The 18,124-nt window shown below is 48.1% G+C and overlaps 1 protein-coding gene across 14 annotated transcripts in view; it reads right to left on the reverse strand.

Annotated features, from left to right (window-relative positions):
* The window catches only part of CAMTA1 (calmodulin binding transcription activator 1), a 324,887-nt gene that overhangs the window by 55,127 nt on the left and 251,636 nt on the right, over positions 1-18,124 (reverse strand). For all 14 annotated transcript variants that reach the window (XM_055705087.1, XM_055705080.1, XM_055705081.1 and 11 more), the window contains one exon: positions 9,031-9,184. In XM_055705087.1, coding sequence (XP_055561062.1) covers positions 9,031-9,184 — 154 coding nt within the window. The remainder of the gene's footprint in view (positions 1-9,030; positions 9,185-18,124) is intronic.

Genomic DNA, 18,124 nt, shown 5'->3' on the forward strand with positions numbered 1-18,124 from the left:
GTTGCCTCATCACCCACTAATGTTACTTTGCCTAACAGCATCTCATCTTGGTATAGTTTTATATTACAGAATCTGTATTTTTATTGGCCAGGCTGGATAACTTGCAGAAATATTGTAAATAAGGTTTACAAGTATTCTTCCTCATATCACTGTTTAAAGTGCTGCAGTTAGTTTAGTAATGAGTCCCTCTATGCTTGCCTGACAACCACATTTACTGTTATCGTACCCAACAGATTTTGCTTTCTAGTACGTTCACAATTTTGAATTTCCTCTTAACGCTCAGTATCTGTTATTATGTCTAAGTTTAAGTTCATATACACTTACCACTTCAGTACCTTCACTCACATTCATTTTACTGTTCCAGGTACATTATTCTGTCACATGTGATGTTATGCCTAATAAGTGATGTTCAAATAGCAGTTTTGCAAAAAATACATTGGCAGTGAGATTAAAGTGCAGTAACGTATTTGGAATACTTTCGGCTGTACTATATAAAGTTACTGAACTGTAATTATTACGAAGAAACTTTTCACTAAGTTATTTCCGGTTACTCCAGAAATGCTTTGCTAGAGAAGTGAGCTCACACACGTGTTACTACGCATAGGAAGTCTGTTTTACCCCAGTATGTCAGAGTTTGTGCCCTACTGCTGCTAAATCCTGCGATGAGTGGCATGTTACAGGGGGCAAGTCTGGCAAGTGAATCACATCTCACGGGTTGTGTATTCATGATGATGATTCTTAAGTCTGAACCAAGCTGTGAGGTGGAAGCTAGGAAATAATGGACGGCTTTGTAGTTGGATACTTATAGTACCATGCCCATTATTTTCAGGTCCTTCCAGTATAACCAAGTCCCATCACGGATCTGTCGCTGCTAGGAAAGGTCCTTCTCTAGCCTTGCTCCAGCTGATCCTAAAGGCTCCGGCTCCAGCCTCTGTCCACCTGGTGCCACTTCTTTTAGTGCTTATGCTCCCTGTGTGTTATGAAGGTCATAAAATAAAAAGCCAGTGAAGGGTGACAGATTGAAAAAAAAAAAAGAAAAAAGAATGTCTGGATGCTTAATGCAAATGATCTGCTATCTTGGCACATCCAATATGCAGATTTTCTCCCTCCCCCTTTTACAGAAAAACTCCTGTGAGCTGGTGAGCTGTTAGTACTGAATACCAAATACTATCAAGATGGCTTTTAACGTGTCATGCTTGGCTTCCTGACACATAATGAATCAGCAGGAAAGGAGATTTCTATAGGGAAGAAAGTGCAATATGAAAGGAAGGTTAATAAAAAGCATACACACAGAGTCTTCCAGTTTCTTAGCAGTTCAAAAAGTGAAATCACAGTAGAGCTACATTTCATTAAATACAGCCATAATGTAGGAACAAACACACACACACACACAAAAAAAAAAAAAAGGAAAAAATATTGAAGCTTAACAGAAATTCTGGGAAGTATTTTCATCTGGATTTCTGTTCAGTCTCCTCCTGCACTTCCTTATAATTTAAAATGAAAACTGTGAACTGCTCCAACACTTTCCAGTGATACCACGAATGGGTCTAAAAACTGCTGCATTACAACAGCGTCATATTCCTTGCCACGCACCCTCTGCACAGCGCCTGTAGCACTGAGGTGACAGAGCAGGGCGGAATTACTGGTATTTCACTGGGTGCTTGAAGGAGAGAAGTGAGGCTGGAGGAAGGTCCACAATTCAGACTGTTAATGCTGCTCCTAGCAGAAATACCTCCAATCTTTTGTGAGTATGGGCTCACACCTTTCTTCTAATTCTTCCCTTTTGAAGAAAAGAGAATAAAAATGACCTTCCGATATTGGCCCAGTGGCTCCCCATTCATTAACGCTGTCGGGACTGTGCCCAACCATCATGAGCAAAGGAATGAGAAATCATCTAAATTACCAGCAAAAAGGCAGCTCACAAGCCAAAGCAAACTCACACGCAGACAAATATTATTGTTCAGGTTTCTTACAATGGGCCGGTTACTTCTGTCTTCTGCTGCTGGTGGTACTCAGACCTCTGCAGCTACCAGGTCTGCAGTCCTCCGGTCTTGCAGATACCTTCCTCCCCCCCATCACTCTCCACCACTTCAAGCCTACCTTGCTGTCTCACCTTCACTCTAGACCGATCATCATCAGTGGCTAAAACCCTGACCATTTCCCTCTCTGCAGTCTCCTCCACACTAAGCAAAACTTGTCTCTGAAATACCTTCCCACATCTAAGTCTTACCGTTTCACTCTTTCTGAATGCTCTTTGGCACTTCATCCATTTTATGCTTCCTATTTTGATTCCAAACCTCTTGCTCTTCTGTATTCCATACATACAATGCAGCTTACATGTACATGTTCACTCCATAATGAAGCCATTCCCTATACCCTGCGTGCTGCTCCTTTGCCCCATTTTGACAAGTAAGGGCCCAGCTTTTGTTTTTTTGAGTAACAGTGGTGACATCCCCCAGATGAGACAGATAAGTTGGATAGACCGACAGAGCTAGAATGTTTGGAATAATCAAGGTCAGATTTCTGTTCTTCTGTCCCTCTTGATGTATTCTAGGTGGCCCGCTGCAAACCCCTGTGTCAGAGTTCTGCCCTCGGCCGCTCCTGACCGATGCAAAATACTTTAAAAATCCTACAAGTGCTGCCGGTAGTGCGAGCGGGTCCTTTGTCCTACGGCCCTGGGAAGGAAAGCCCTCGTGCTTCTCCTGCTCCTTCAGCTTTGACACCGAGAGGCTGTTTCCATGGCGATGGTCAATTGGAAATGGCAGCCTTGTCCCTTCAATTTTCACCACATTGGTGTTGACAGAAGTAAAGGCCTCGCTCTGATTTCTCAGTTCGGCTGGAGGAGATTTCCATGAGATTCATCCTTCTGTACCCAGGTGCCCACATGGAATTCAGCTTGGGTTTTCCAGCTCTGCACTTCCACCCATCATTGCTTGGGAGGAAAGGTTTCCCCAGCCTCGCTGGGCAGGGAAGGTCCCCTTGCACATTGCTGCCTCTTCATGACACTTCCTGAATGTAACATCTTCCGAAGGACTCGTACAGGTGTTTCAGCCGTTCCTTAGAAAGTCATCTTTCCTCCAAGTCAGACCTTTCCGTGAAGGCTCGCTCAGGTGCAGCGGGACGCTCCACAGCCGGAGGGAAGTGCGGGGGTCAGTTGCGCCCAGAGGACCGGCGGGACGCGGCTCCCCGAGGCCGGGCTGAGGCCTCCGCGGCCGGGCTGTGCTGCAGCCATTTTCTCTCCCAGCCGCCCGGGGTTCAGGGCTGCTGGCGGGGAAGCGCAGCCCGAGGCCGGCTCCCCCCTGCTGTTCTAAGCCACACGCGGCACAAACCCCTGATAAATGGGGCGTTCTGGCCTCGGTGCAGCGGGTCAGGACAGCGTCGCTACTGCCCCGCTCCCTCCCTCAGGCCTGGAGCACCCCAATGGCCGCCCCTCAGCCGGGCAGGGGGTCCAGGCCCCCCGCCTCCCAGCTGCAACCACCCGCCGCCGCTGCCCAAGCTCTGCCTCCCCTCAGCAGCGGGCCCCCTCCTCCGCTTGCAGCTCAAGGGCATCAGCACCAGCACCAGCACCAGCACCAGCACCAGCACCAGCACCGCCGTCCTGCGGGCCCGGCACCCGCTCCGCGCCGCGCCGCCAGGTGGCGCCAGCGGATAAGGAACGAGCGGCGGGCCCGGCCCGCCGCCCAGGCCCGCCCCCCTGCGGCCTTTATTTATTTATTCCCCCCCTAATTATTTCCCAGCGATTTGAGTGAAAAAATAAATAATCACACCCGCCACCCCCCCCCTCAGCAGGGTGCACGAGGAAGCCCAGCGCTTCCAGCTCTCCGGCTGGGTCCCCGGCAGCACGGCTCCGGTCTGGCGCACCCCCCCCGCCGCAGCCCCCTCACCGCACCGGGAACAACCTGCGGGAACTGCCGGGAAGGGCGGCCCCGGGGCGCTCCGGGAACCGAGCCCGGCGGCTCCTGCACCTGGATGCTAAGAGGGGAGATAAAACACTGAGGAAGAACAGAACGTAAAGGGTGGTGTGCCCAGGGCGTCCTCAGAGAGGGTCTGCAACTGCTGCGCCTGGTTAACCCCCGGCTTTGGGGACGGTGTTTAACCCCCGGCTTTGGGGACAGTGGTTAAAACCGGCTTTGAGGAACAATGGTTATCACCCGGCTTTGGGGACAGTGGTTAACACCCGGCTTTGGGGGGACAATGGTTAACACCCGGCTTTGGGGGAAAATGGTTAACAGCCGGCTTTGGGGGGACAGTGGTTAACACCCGGCTTTGGGGGACAATGGTTAACAGCCGGCTTTGGGGGGACAGTGGTTAACACCCGGCTTTGGGGGACAATGGTTAACAGCCGGCTTTGGGGGGGCAGGAACCCATCTGGTTCAGCTTTCCTCAAGGTAAGCCGCACTGCTGCCACCGCCCCTTCACGCCGGAGCCATCGTCGCTGGGCTGCAGCCGGTGGGGTTATGTCACTGCGCTATTCCCAACGTGCCCATCGCCGCTCTCATTCTTTTGACAAAGTGGAACTCACCCACCAGGAAACCGCGTGTCCCCAGGAGCAGCCATACAGGCATGGGCACAGGCTCCTCTGGGGACAGAAAGGCCACCATGGATCTAAGAGGGAGAGGGAAGGTGAAGTGCTTGCCTGTGAGCCACGTTTAGAGCAGCGCACCTGCAGTAACGAAAGGGTTAAGAGATGCATCTTTGTGAGGAGATGAGGAACCCAGCGGGTAGCTGATACTGGCCATGGGTGGCTGATACTGGCCACGAAGCTGATGTGAACAGTAGGCACTCAGGGCCCGAGTGGCCGGTGGGATATAAGAACCTGTCTAGCACGTACTATTGTATTGTTGTTATAATAAAACCCCCACAGGTTATTATAGTAATACATAAATACTATTCCAGCAAAACCAGACATCTGCATTCCTAAAACCCAGGCCCTTTTTAACGAATCTGAAATTATGTTTTAGGTGGAGGTCTGCTGGAACCAAGCTGACAAGCTTCAGTTTCCATGGAGGGTTACTTTGTAGCTTTGACAAACTGGTTGGGAAACAGTAAAAATCACCCCATGTAGCATTTTTGTACAACTGATCTTTTAGGATTAAATATAAAAAACTCTTTAAACACAATTACTGAAATTGAACATAAATTTACGTGAAGATAAAAACACCCAACGGCTCGATTCTTCAAACCATATTAATGCCCATTACTGCTATTTAAACTTCGTTCTGAGTTACAAGCGTTTAATGGCCTCTCCAGTTGTGCCAATGCCAGGATGCAGTTTCAGGTCACCTCCAGGAGTCCCAGATCATTTCATTTATGCAGACAGAACAGAGTCGGTGACTCCAGGGAGAGGCAAGAGCTGCCTATGCCCAAAGGTGTTAAGTCTGATGGGTGCCACGTGAAACCTCCAGCTTCCCCAGCTGTGGTTGCGTGCGGGCGGCACGAGCAGGAGCAATCAGTTTCCAGGCAGCAGAGGAATGAAAAAAGCTTTTTTCCAAAAGAAAGACAGCTCTTAATTATAGTGGACCTGAAACAAGGATTGCAACGTAGCACCAGCTGTGAGCTTGTAACTCATACTTTGCCAGCTGAGGGATGAGAAAGCCAAAAGGGGATGATTTGGAGAAACCCCCAACATGAGCTGGCCCACAATTTGCTGATCATATGGAGTTTATATACAGAATTCTGCTGTGCTGGATTCTGCCACTGCATTTTGCTTTTACCACCAGATGCCTCTAAGGACATCTGCTAGTCTGTTCAGTGAAATCTCAAAGCAAGACTGTAACGGGGCACAAGAGGGGGGGAAATATGAAAGCAATGCCAAATTGAGGCCCGTTCTTCATACCAGGCATCCTGAAATGACTTACAGGTGTCTCGGACAATGCTCCCACAGAATTTTCATGTATTATCACTATTCATTCTGCACAAATGTCCCAAAAGAAGCAACACGCACGATGACCCTTTTGAAACAGACAGCCGACAGTCAGGTTATCACAGGTCTGCCACCAGGAGCAGCGTGTGTGCTCCCTGACCACGCTTACACCTCTAAGACCGGGTGCCCCATCTCCTGACCTGGAAGGAGAGGGGAATCATCCTGCTGGACGTCATGAATAGTGCATCCAGCCCTTCCAGGATCTTCTGCTTCAGTCTCAAGGACCACCGAACTGAGGTCTGACTAGCCAACAGGAATAGCCCAGACAGGACAATCAGGAGGTCATGGATGTCCCAGTGTGAAGGCAGGTGACAAATACATCACAATTAAATCAAAAATCCAAAGCCATGAAAACTGAAATCAGGCTGATTAATTAATTGATTATTTCGATTGGAGATGCTGAGAAAACCCCAAATCCTCAGAGCATCTGCAGTGAGTGTTTACCTTTGACGGATGTTCAGATGGGTTTATTTCAGTCTCTTAATTAGTTCACAGACCAGCTATGCTATGTTAGAACAAGTTAATGGTGCTTCGATAAAGCCCTCAGAGCTGTATGGTCACCTGGAAAAGGAATTTTTTCATCCACAACCACCAGCACAAGCACAGTCACAGCATTAGGAAAAACCACTCTGGAGCCAGCCCAGAAGCTCTGGGTTCGCAGAAGTCTCCTTCAAGACCAGGACAGGAGGAGCCACCTCTCAGCAGCCCCGACCTCACGGCATGGCTCTGCTCATGGAGGTGATGCGGTCTGGCACCAGGAGCCGTGCCTGTCCTGGATGCCTGCTGAACACCTGCTGAAGCCTGGACTGACTTTGGGATGATGCAGAGGGGAAGGAAGAGGGAACCAAGTGAATTATGGATGCAAGAAATGTGAGCAAACTCCCTGCTCATCCCAGTCAGGGTCTCTCTGCGTTTCAGGAAAAACAGTTTGATATATTTGTCTGGCTCGGACTCTCAGACTGATGCCTCTCTCCCTGCCAGCCATCTGCCACATCACTTTTAGTTCTCCAGGCACACACGGCCAAGAGAACATGTTCTCAGCCTTTGGCTGCCATACCACTGACTCTCCACTATCCTAGATTCAGATATAAAAGCTCTAATACCTGAGAGAGGTCAAAAGCTTTAATACCTGACCAGTCCAGGCTGAGTAGGACTTGAATAAACAGCACTTGCTCTCGGCGAGTCAAGAACTGGATGCCGTCACTAGCCTCTGACCAGGAGGAGGCATGTGCCCTGAAGGCAGAACTAGTATCAGCTTCTCCTCATAATTCTGAATGACAGCAACGGTCAGGATTGCAAAAACCTCCCTGCAGGTACAGCATTTGGCCTCAGACCTCCATGCACACCCTGGCTGTATCATCACTAACTTGTCTTAAACATGAAATTCTTATGAAAGATGGCAACTAAGAAAACAAAAGAATCAACAAAAATCTCACACAGCTTCCAAGTCCAGAGGAATAAAACTAGATGAATGGCAACACAGAACAGGTAAAAGGGTGAGGCTGTCACTTCAGCAACACCAGTCATACCACTTTGATTAAGTCACTGACAAATCTGCTTTAGGGCAGAGAAATTTGGAAACATCAGGCAATCAAACTGTGAAGTCTGTGCAAGAATGTGATTAATGCAAAAATGTGATGAAACTAATGTGCTTGGCTCCAGAATTTCATGGCACACCCAATACTGGAACCAAATCTGATGGCTTCTTGGCGAGCAGTGCCCCTCTGTGTTCCCTGAACATGGTTATCTGTGTCCTCTTTGTTTTCTAGGTCTGATCAGAATCCAAAGCTTTTATTTTAGCTACATTTCTAAAGATGCGTTTCCCAAGATATGTACCCATAAACAAAGACGTGTACATGCATATAGACACTGAATAATTGTGCAGAATTTCACTCTTCCCTCCTGAGACATAAAAGAGCCAAGTGTTATTAAATTTACGGCGAGTTCGTTGTAGTTTTCACATAATTTTCTTGATGCACTGCAGATTTTTTAACAGGCTGCCACTTCCTCTCCTGTTTAATGTTAAGGTACTCGTCCAGTCTCAGCTACACCTTCAACATCTTGGATTTCTGTCTAAGGTTATTGGTCCCAGGGGCAACATTCTGTTTAGCAAATGTGTCATTTTCTCTCTTCTGCTTGTCTTCTGCCCTCCAACTTTGCGTGGAAAAGGAATACATGGGCCTGCAGAGCTCAGGATGCAACAAAGGAGCCGTGCAAACATAGATTATTAATGCTGCAGTCAGTGTGAGACTGATCTTTCACTAATGGTGGAGACACGTCAGAATGCACTTCATGGCTGTGACCTCTAATTATAGAAAGCTGGGCATGACACCAGTGTCCAACTGGGGGCAGGGGTGAGGGAGAAAAGCAGACCTGGTCTTTGTTGACTCAGGTGCAAGCACCTAGATTTAGTATTGTGGCTCCTGCAGTTAATTGCTCTTGCTTACAGATCCAGGTTATGCATAATCTTTCTTTCATTGCAAAAAGATGTTTGCATGCACACTGGGACATATTCTCCAAGGGAAGACAAAATGTAACGGTGACATGGAAGAAAATATCACACTCCAAGGCAGATGCAGAGAGGTCCAAAGGACCACCTGTTTGCAGAGCAAACTTCCTGATCACTCTGCCCACCTAAGCAGCCTTCTCTTCAGACTGCAAAAAGTTTACAACAGTAGTAAACGAAACCCACCCTGAAACATTCAGCTCCACAGAGTCCGTCTGTAAGCAACAGCAACCTGTTTTGATGTTGAACCACAGGAACATGAAATGCCTTTGGGGGAAACCTCTCTGCCAGTACCGCAAAGGCTCTTTGCAAGCGAGTAGGTACCTGCAAAGGGCGCTTGACAACGCAAGACCATAGGTACAGTATTTTCCAGTGTGTGGAGGGGACCTTTTTTAGGACAAGACCTTTTTGGCACAGTCTGGGTAGCTCTCATACCACGCATCCCAGAGGCATTGAATATTGGGAGGAAAGAAAGTGCATGCAGATGTAAGTTGAGTTTGATGGTGACAAATGACTCCTTCACAGGGATGGTTCGTGGCAGTGAGAGACATTATATTCTAAATTAACCCTTTGCAAAGCAAAAAAGCCTCCAGATACTCACACATCGGTTTGAGCTGTCCGATGAGTTCCTCTTTTGTCCACTTTGCCCATTCCTTCTTGTCTGTGTTTATTGAGCACAAGATGGGGCCGCATGGTTTCCCGCAGTCCTCAATGGCAGGGACGTTCAGGTAGTGCACCAACACGATGTCTGGGTTCTGCAGGGCATGGAGAGCAGAAGTTACATCGCTGGGCCTCTCCCCCACTCAGGGCTTTCTGCATTTATCTTCCTAATTAAAACTATGGCAGAAAGCATCATAATTAGATCCCAGGATGTACCAGCTTTCCCCAAGATTGGAGCTGTTCTTTAAAAGAGGCGGCAAAAGACGAGGCAGAGGTGGCACACAGCTTCCCCCATCCCGACCACCCTTTGCCTGCAACTCTCCTGCTCCCTGTGTATGCTCAGGGTGAACCTTTTCTCCAACCCATACAACACCAAATACTTGCAAGAGTCCTGCAAACACCAGTCGTGACAAACACCATGTAATTTGCTTTGATTTAAGGGACCTGTGGTCTGTTTGATCCAATATTTTCATCAGTTCTGGTCCATATCGGGCTATTTAGAATATATGGAAATTCACCCGAGGACATCAGTAACAGCCACGCTTTCCTATGGCCACAGGGAGAGGGAGGGAAGAGCCAAGGAGGCTCACAAACAGCATTACAGAGTGCCTGAAGGACAGGCTCTTCTTAGACAAGCCCAAAATTTCTTGTCTTTTGAAGATTTTGCAGCTTTGCGATGCAAACAGCGAGCTGCAGAAGGTTGGGAATGGAAGAGACCGTGTCCTTTGCAGAACTGCTGCAGAACGACTGCAAGGCGCTCGCTCCTGCGGGGCTGTTCAGTGCTCCCCTCTCCCCCCGCGCACCTTCCGACGGGGCTGACAGAGGGGATGCAACAGCGCTTTGACGCACTGCGGCGCCGTCCCACTGACACAGACGCTTCAAGTAGGGAGCTGAGCAGCGTGTTACCACCCTGTGAGTAAATGAATCATCTTAACAACAGCAACAGAAACAACTCTGCTAGTTTCCCAACAGCATCCCAGGGAGATTGTACAATAGATAATAACAAGATTGAGAGGCCGCCTTCTTTCCCTTAAGTCATTTACTCCTAAGTTCACCAACTTTAATGACTGCTTTGGAATTATTTATAAAAATAAATAGGATAATGGTGTAATTAAAACTCTAATGTTTCATTAATGCTGTTAAAGCCCTGTTCTGAGTGGGAGAGGGAACACGAGCCATCACTCGTTTGCAAAGGTTGCACTAATGGGAGCACTTGCTTACGAAACCCGCCAAGGGCTGGAGCAGTATGTGGACACCCGCACTGAGGAAAGACCAGCAGAAGGGAACTTCTGACGGGCAAACCACGGCACTGAAGCCAGGCACGGCGTGCTGGGCAGCTGCACCTGGAGCCAGCCCGGGCCAGGGCAGCGCTCGGTGCTGCTGGCTGCGGGGGTCACCACGCACCCCGTCCCGTGCCCTGCGCGCAGGGAGCACCCTGCAGGTCCCTGAGACAAGGGGGCAGCTGGTTGTGTCTCCCAGCTCCTCGAGGCTTGCCAGGATGGTGCTGACAGCTGAAGGGCCACCCCTTCACGTGGTGCCCACACACAGCAGCATGACAAGCACGGCAGCCCCCACGGATGTGCACTCCCTCTGCCCACACCCTCTTCATGCTGGTACTCAGCAGGGCTTTAGTAACCACACGTGTCCCTCTGCCCTTTAAATTAGGAAGACATGCAAGTGGGAACTTGCATTTTTTCCCCTCTATTGATGGAAACTGCAAGCAGGTGATTTTCAGTGAAGATTCAGTGAGATTGCAGTGTCAAATTCTTGCAGTCTGCATTAAAAAGAGTTGCCTTGCCCAGGGAAGAGGCAAGAAAACCTAGTAAGAAACCACTAGCAACTTATTTTTGAGCTTTATTAGAAAGCACTAAAGCAAAGAAAACCATTGTTTCTTTTATTCCTGAGATTCTCCTGGAGACAAACAACTGGATCTTCTATGTTCAATTTTTACGTATTCAAAACCTTCCGTTTCAGAGGGCACATCCACCCTGGATGAGAGACAGCCAGAGAAGGACACATTAAACCACCGTATCCTCTCTTTCCACACCACAGTGCAAATCCTCAGGTTACTACGCAAAGTGGAGCCACATTTTCCTTTCAGCTCTCCTGTTTTACCCTTTAAAGGTGATGGAGGTGACAGCCAGGGCTCCCAGGGAATTAACGGGGCGGTCGAGCTGCTTCCAACACAGGCAGACAGCACTGCTCAGGACTGGGGAGGTGATGAAGGGGAGGTCTGAAACATTACGGTCCTCATGCATAATTCAGAAAAGATTCAGATAATAAAAATGATTACCTATATACCCAAATAGTCTCCATCAGCTAATTTAACGTAATTAGTGGTTTAGATGATGAAGTAATAAAAAGTAATATGCTTCAGAGATTTCGTGTAAAGACACCTCTTGCTCTCAGAGAAGTTTCAAAAAAGAGAGCAAGGACACGCTGCTGCTGCGGCGTTGGGTGACCTGGCAGTTCTGCAGATGCTTCTTCCTTCGTTTCAGATAAACTGTATTTTTCACAGCCTGATAGTGCCTGTTAGTCACCAGCCAAGTCAGGACAACGGGGCTTCCTGACTTCACTGCAGTGGAAACAAGTGGTCCTCAGTGGTGGATTGGCACTGGAATTTATACCTTTTATAAATAAAAGCATGTAACATAAATAGAGAGCCAACAGGTTTGTTCCTTATGTCTACATCTAAAAGTTGACCTCAGACTGGCAAGTCTCACAAACACCAATCTATGTAGTAAACGGAAATGTTTTGACACAAATGAAGAGAATACGTGTGTTTTGGGAAACTGTATCAGCCGAGAACCACTGCTTCTTTGTGGAGACCTACCAGTAGAACAAGAGACATGCGAAAGACTAAGAGAAAAATTACAAGCATAACTTCCATGTGGGAAACCTGCCAGGACAGTGGACATGCCATGGCAGAAGCCCTTCCCTAGCAGTGGGGAAGTCCCACAGGGAGCCCTGGACTGGCTGCAGACAGCTTTGGAAATGTGCCCATTGGAAAGCTGCCCGTAATTTCAGTGCCCAGAGCCTCTGCAGAGCTGCTCCGCTTCCCACGCACCCGCGTCAAAGTTGCTGCCATCTGTCCCTGACCTGGGCAAGGCTCCTTGGCACGCAGCACCCGAGGCATCTAGTCCTCCTCCTCAGCAGAGTCTCCTCAGGGTGCTGGAGGAGGACTTTGTTCCACCACCCCTGGTGCTGTAGGATAAGCAGGAGATGGCACAACAAGTGGTTAAAAAACGCCACAAAAAGCTGTTAGCTTTGATAAAAAAAATGCAGCTGCAACATCTGTCTGACTCTTGTTTGCAGCTTCATCAGCACTAAGTGGTCAATAAATCAGACTGGCATGGTGTTATGTTTCTTCCATGGCTTAACTGTTACTCTAGTGCCAGTTCTCATGAAAAATGAAGGAGAAAACCTATGCGATAGTGAAAGTGTATGCATTATCCAGAAAGTAATAATAGCGCGTAATGGCGCTGCAGACCTCCCTCCCAGCATGATCGCTGGAGCAGCGATGCAGCCTCCCTGTGCTACCCACGACACGCTATTTAAATTAACCAAGTAAATCAGCTATTGTTTGTTCCACCAGCCCACTCCATGTTTGTATTTTTCACATTAGCAGAAACACAAAGCTGAAACACGCTGGCCTGCTCCAGCTCCCCAATTCCAGCAGGTGGGGAGGGCAGAAATGCAAAGAAAAGAATGGACAGCCTGGGAAGGGCTGATTAATGCTTGGATGGAGGAATGGCAGGTACCAGCAGCCCTCCAAGCTGGCAGGAAAACCTTTCTCCTGTTTCAGCAACTGCCTTCTGCTTGCTGGTTACTACCCGGTCAGTCCCCTACACAAGGGGAAATCTCCCTTCTCAGGCAGGGCAGAACAATCACAAAAAAATCTCCCCCTTCTTGCCGTCCTCCCATCCCGAAGCATGTTTGGTTTTTTTTTTTCCTGTTCTTTTTTTTTAGAGAAAAAAAAATGCAAGCAAAAATCAAAAGCCATTTCTGGCCAGCTTTCAGCTGCTCTTCAGCTGTTCAGCAATGGCAATCAGCTCAAGGCTAAATCTCACTGGCAGGGGCTTCCAAATCACCGATGACCACAGCTGAAGATATTTTATTTTGAAAAATACCTCTGAGCTGGAAGTTTTGCATTTGTACTCCCTGCTGGAAGGATGAAAGGAAATAAGTCATCCTCAGGGATGATGAGCGTTGGTGAATTTAATCCCAGCCACCCTGCAAGGAAATTACCCCCAGATAGAGCCCTGGGCGGCGGGAGCAGTAGCCATGGGCTCTGTGCTGCTGTGCGGCCAGCTGCCCTGGCCTTCGCTGGCTACCCGTGTTATTTCTGTTGTGTCAAACTTGCCCAGTACTATGCATTATTAAAAACGTGGAAGGTGAAACCAGCCTTTTCTGGCCCCAACAGCTAAACCACAAAGCAAAAGGGCAAAAGGAGCAGAGGAGTGTGGCAGGGAGATGCAGAGGCGGCTCTTGTGCCTCTTCCCTCTCCTTTCACCCCCCACACTCTAAAACATGTTTTTTTTTTTTCTTTTCTGATGGCTATTCATTCACAAGGTTTACTTTGTATTCCTCAAACCATCCAAAAGATTGTAAAGGAATCTCGGCTTTCTGGGAACATAATTCACCTCTGTGACTGTGGGATGACTGGATTAATACCCAACAAATTACCACCCAGAAAAAGCTAACAGAAAACTGTTTCCCCAGTTTTGGAAGGCTGACGTTACATGATGCTTTGGTACCCAGAGGTAACTCGGAGACAGGTACTGGGAGCACTTGTGTATCATCTAAAAACAAACCAAGGAATGAAACCATTCCCAGCCATATGGAGGTGTGGATGACAGAATCTTTGGCTATTTATAGCAGTGTCTATCTGGAGGGTTTCCTCTGTATTTTTAATGCTTTGAGAGCAGAACCTGGGATACCTGAAGTACAAGGCATGAATACACAACACGGACACAGAAGTAATGGGATTTTTTCCTTTCCAGAGACCAAATGCTAGCTTTGGGCAAGATTACTGGTTTGAATCCCAGCAATTTCTTTATCCTTGAACTAATTTCTAATTGAGGTCATGCTACAGTAGGCAACCTGGCGGCTAAGGCGGTAGAATACATTAATCTTTCACACTAACAGTGAAAACCACAAAGTCTAACACTGACTTTAACTGCACAACCCATTGCCTTAAGTTATCTTGAGCTGGGCATGTTTAATTAGGGAGAACGAGACAACAGACACATAGCACAGCCCTGGCACCTGGGAGATGAAGCACCGGAGCACCTGGAAGAGAGGGGGACCCCAAAGCTGGATGCAAAAGCAGAACGTGTTCTGCAGAGCAGGACCCCTTTTGCTGGGAAATCCATTTTAGCCTGTACAGCTCTTGGAATTAACCTTCCATCCTATGCCTCCAGCTGCGTGAAAGAGCCGGTGGAATTTATGCCCCTTCAACAGCTTCCTCAGGAGGAGAGGACACCTGGGGTCAGCCAGGCAGAGAGAGACATTGGTGCATACATGGTTTCAAACCTAGCTAAATCCCCCCCCTGATATGCACTGGCTCAGAAGAGGTTGCTAGATGTCCCTGTCCTTGCCTGGGCACCAGGTCCCTCCAGGGCGCTGGCCATCCCCTCCATCTCCCCCCCAGCCACATCCTGGCCATGCCTGGAGTCACACCCTATGGATACCACAGCTGTCTCCAAAGGTCAGTCAGCCCGCCACACCAAAACAGAGTCATTTTCCCAGTTTTTCAGCCCAAAGAGTTTTGAGGGTTTTTTGTTTAAATTCACTAATTTTTGAGACAAGAGACTGGCGACAGGCCGACGCAGCTCCACGCACCGCAAACAAGGGAACAATGAATTGTGAAGGGCTTAGAAAGCTAAAAAATTATTTCAACCCTCATGTAATTATAAGAGTGAGATTTCCTGCAATTGTTTTAAAGGGAATCAAGATTTAATAGGGCTGTATGCTTTATAACGTGCTCCCCAGTTCCTCTTCAATACCTTGGTAAGGGAAGATAGAGTGTAATCAGGAAAGTAATTGTACTCTGTTCTACATTTCATGTCTCAAAAGAACAACTAGGGGGTACAGAGCCACTGCAGGGCAGGGTTTGGATTAGAAAAATACAGGTTTTCCTTTTGTTATTTTCTTTTTTAATCCCTCTTCCCCTGGGCTGCTCCTGGTGTCCCTGGACAGCCCCTATGTTTCTCACAATAAGAAACACTGCCTGTCCCATCCCTGTGATGCCAATGACATGGGCAAATCCCCGTTGCTCTTCAAGAGTGCTGCTCTTGGATCCCTAACAGCCAGCCAGCAATGAGCATCCTTGGCTGCAAGGCTGACTTGTCCTCCATGTGCTGGCAGTGACACCTGGACACGAGCGGGAGCGAGAGCCCCATCCCGAGCACCTTCTCCTTGAGGCCTGCAGAAGCATCGCCCATGCAAGATCTCCAGCAGAGCCAGATGCAGAGGATCCCACCAGAAAATCTCAGGAGAAGGCAGCTGGGGAGTGGGAACGGTTAAAAAAAAAAAAAAAAGTTTTTTTCCCCCCCCCCTCCTTAAAAGAAAGGTCCAGGGTGGTGTCCACGATTTAGCAGTACAGGTGGTTTGATTTGCATCGCCCCCAGAAACAAGCAGGGTGCTGCCCAGGGGGAGTCAGGAGATCCCTGAATAAGCTTTTCTTTGTAGGTGAGCCTGGCAGCAATCCCGTGGGGTTACAAACAGCACATGGATCAGCCCGGTCATCATCAGGCAGCATTTAAATAGTGCAAGCAGCAAAGTAAGAGAGTCTTAATATAGAACAAATACCAAATGCTTACTAATACATCATCAAATGTGATATATTTGAAGGTATTTTATATACAAAGAGCTGCCTCTGAATACTCCTGGGGATCATGTTTATTTAACATGCACTTTGAAAGATACAGAAAAATACAGCGCTGTAATTCCTGGCCTTCAAAGTTCCAAAAAGAAATTGATTTCCGAGTTGCTTATTATCTTTCATAGCAATACCTCTTCTGCTAGTAAAAGGTATAACAGAAGGACAATACTGCACTGCTAGAAGCATGCAGCAAAATAAAACAAAAGGCACTTCTCTTTCTCATGCAGGTATTACTCTTCCGGACAATAAAATTTCTTTTCATCGGTGTCACTGCTCCCAGCTGGAAGCTTTAACTTACACTGGCAGCTGACAGGGACAAGGTAATTCTGCCACAAGCCGGGACTGCTTTTGTTTATCTAGAAACATCCAGCAGAGCCGGTGGCACTGATGCAGAAGTCCCGTGTCCTGGTGCCCAGGAACAGAAATGTGGCAGGGAAGTCTCCCATCCTGCTTATTGCTCGGGAGCAATGAGCCCACCAGAGACCGTGAGCGTGCTCACCTGGGAAGGGCCAAAGAGACCTGAGTCTTGGGCCCCCGAAGGCTCACGGTGCCGGCAACACCCAGCCCATGGGCACTGAAGAGCAGCGTGTCCCTCTGCTGCGGCACCTGCCACCGCGGCACAGCTCAGCTCCAGCCTGCAGCGCCTGCAGGGGGGTTTCTCTGAGAACAGCGGCGGGCTCCAGGCTTCAAACCACAGCACAAGGCAGAGGAGCTGAAGGAGCAAAAGCTGCTCTTGCCTCTTTCAAAACCATGGTTTCACTGTTTTCCACTCGATCCTTTATGACTGTACATCTGGATTCTTAAGAGGCCAGCCTGAGTCTTCACTAGCTCTTGAACAGTCGGTCACAGAAGGTGCCTGGGCAGCTGTTGAGTTAGTTCAAAAACCATCTAAAGCTGCACCATTGCTCACGTATAAAAACACAGCCCTGATAAAAGCATGCAGAGAAAGCTTACGGATAGCAACTTGCCCTACTTTGGCTTGCTTAGAGATATTCTTTCTTAACACACACCCTGCTCATGAAAACCACATAACAACGGCAATGGATGCACTTAACCCAGCTGCTGCATCTAGTATCGATTGCCTTTTAAGTGAGACAAATTTGCCGTGGAAATCATCAAAGCATCTCCTCCTCCTTTCTGTCACTTGCTCTCTCCAGTTGTCCAAGGTTTCACAACTCATTCTGCAAAGGCCCTGAGAATTTTCAAACAATAACTCTGAGGGCAAAGCAAAGGTTCCTTTGGGTTGGAATTCCTTCGAGGTACTCTGCCTGACAAATGAGGCTTATTACAGACATATGCATTTCCTGCTATACTGTGCATATACTGCTGCTCCAACTCCCCACCTCTGAAGAACTGACACTTAAACAAAGCCTCTGCGTCTTCCTATATTAAACCTGCATGCTGCGACCATTTCCAGAACGGTGTGATTTCTTCTACGTGGAGAGTGGTGCAGAGGAGACAACCAAAGCCATCTTATATTTCAAAGTGTCCTACACTTGAATTGTGCTTTTAATTTTCAGAACATCTCAAAGAAGTTGCTAACTGATGCAGCCAAAGTTATACACTGCGATTACTTAATAGCAAAACACAGCTCTTTCGAGGGTAAAGCAAAGCAAAAGCCTGAGAGCACACAAAGTGTCAGTAAGAAACCTCACGGCCACCAAAGCTGCAGATGCAGAGCAGCGCTGCTGCCCTGCAGTTGCATTAATAGTTCAAAACTACGCTGCACTATCCACAAAGCAGCATCAAATCAGTGCAAATGTAAACAACTGAGGTACTGAATACGATGTAACCGTGCCAGCCTCTGCAGATTGCTACTCTGCAAAAGGTGTGCTACTGCATTCAAACTGTTCTTCCCCAACAAGTGTCAGCCAGAGATTCCTCAGCTGACGTTTGTGAGGAGTTTTTATTTTCTTCTTCATTCTGAAGTCCAGAATCTCCTCCCCCTCCTGCTTTTACCGCAACCTTTACATGGGAATTCTGTCATTGCATTTCAAACGGGCTCAGACAGAGCTGAGCTTGCAAACACTTCCATCCTCATCACCTTCCAGAAATGCCAGCATTATAAAGCATGCCCCAAGTGGCTTCTACCCTTTCCCGGCTCACCCAAGCCAGAGATGCAACAATAGCTAGTCTGAAATAAGAAGAA

This window comes from Falco cherrug, chromosome 3 (assembly GCF_023634085.1).
Source record: "Falco cherrug isolate bFalChe1 chromosome 3, bFalChe1.pri, whole genome shotgun sequence".
In the NCBI taxonomy this organism is placed as follows: Eukaryota; Metazoa; Chordata; class Aves; order Falconiformes; family Falconidae; genus Falco; species Falco cherrug.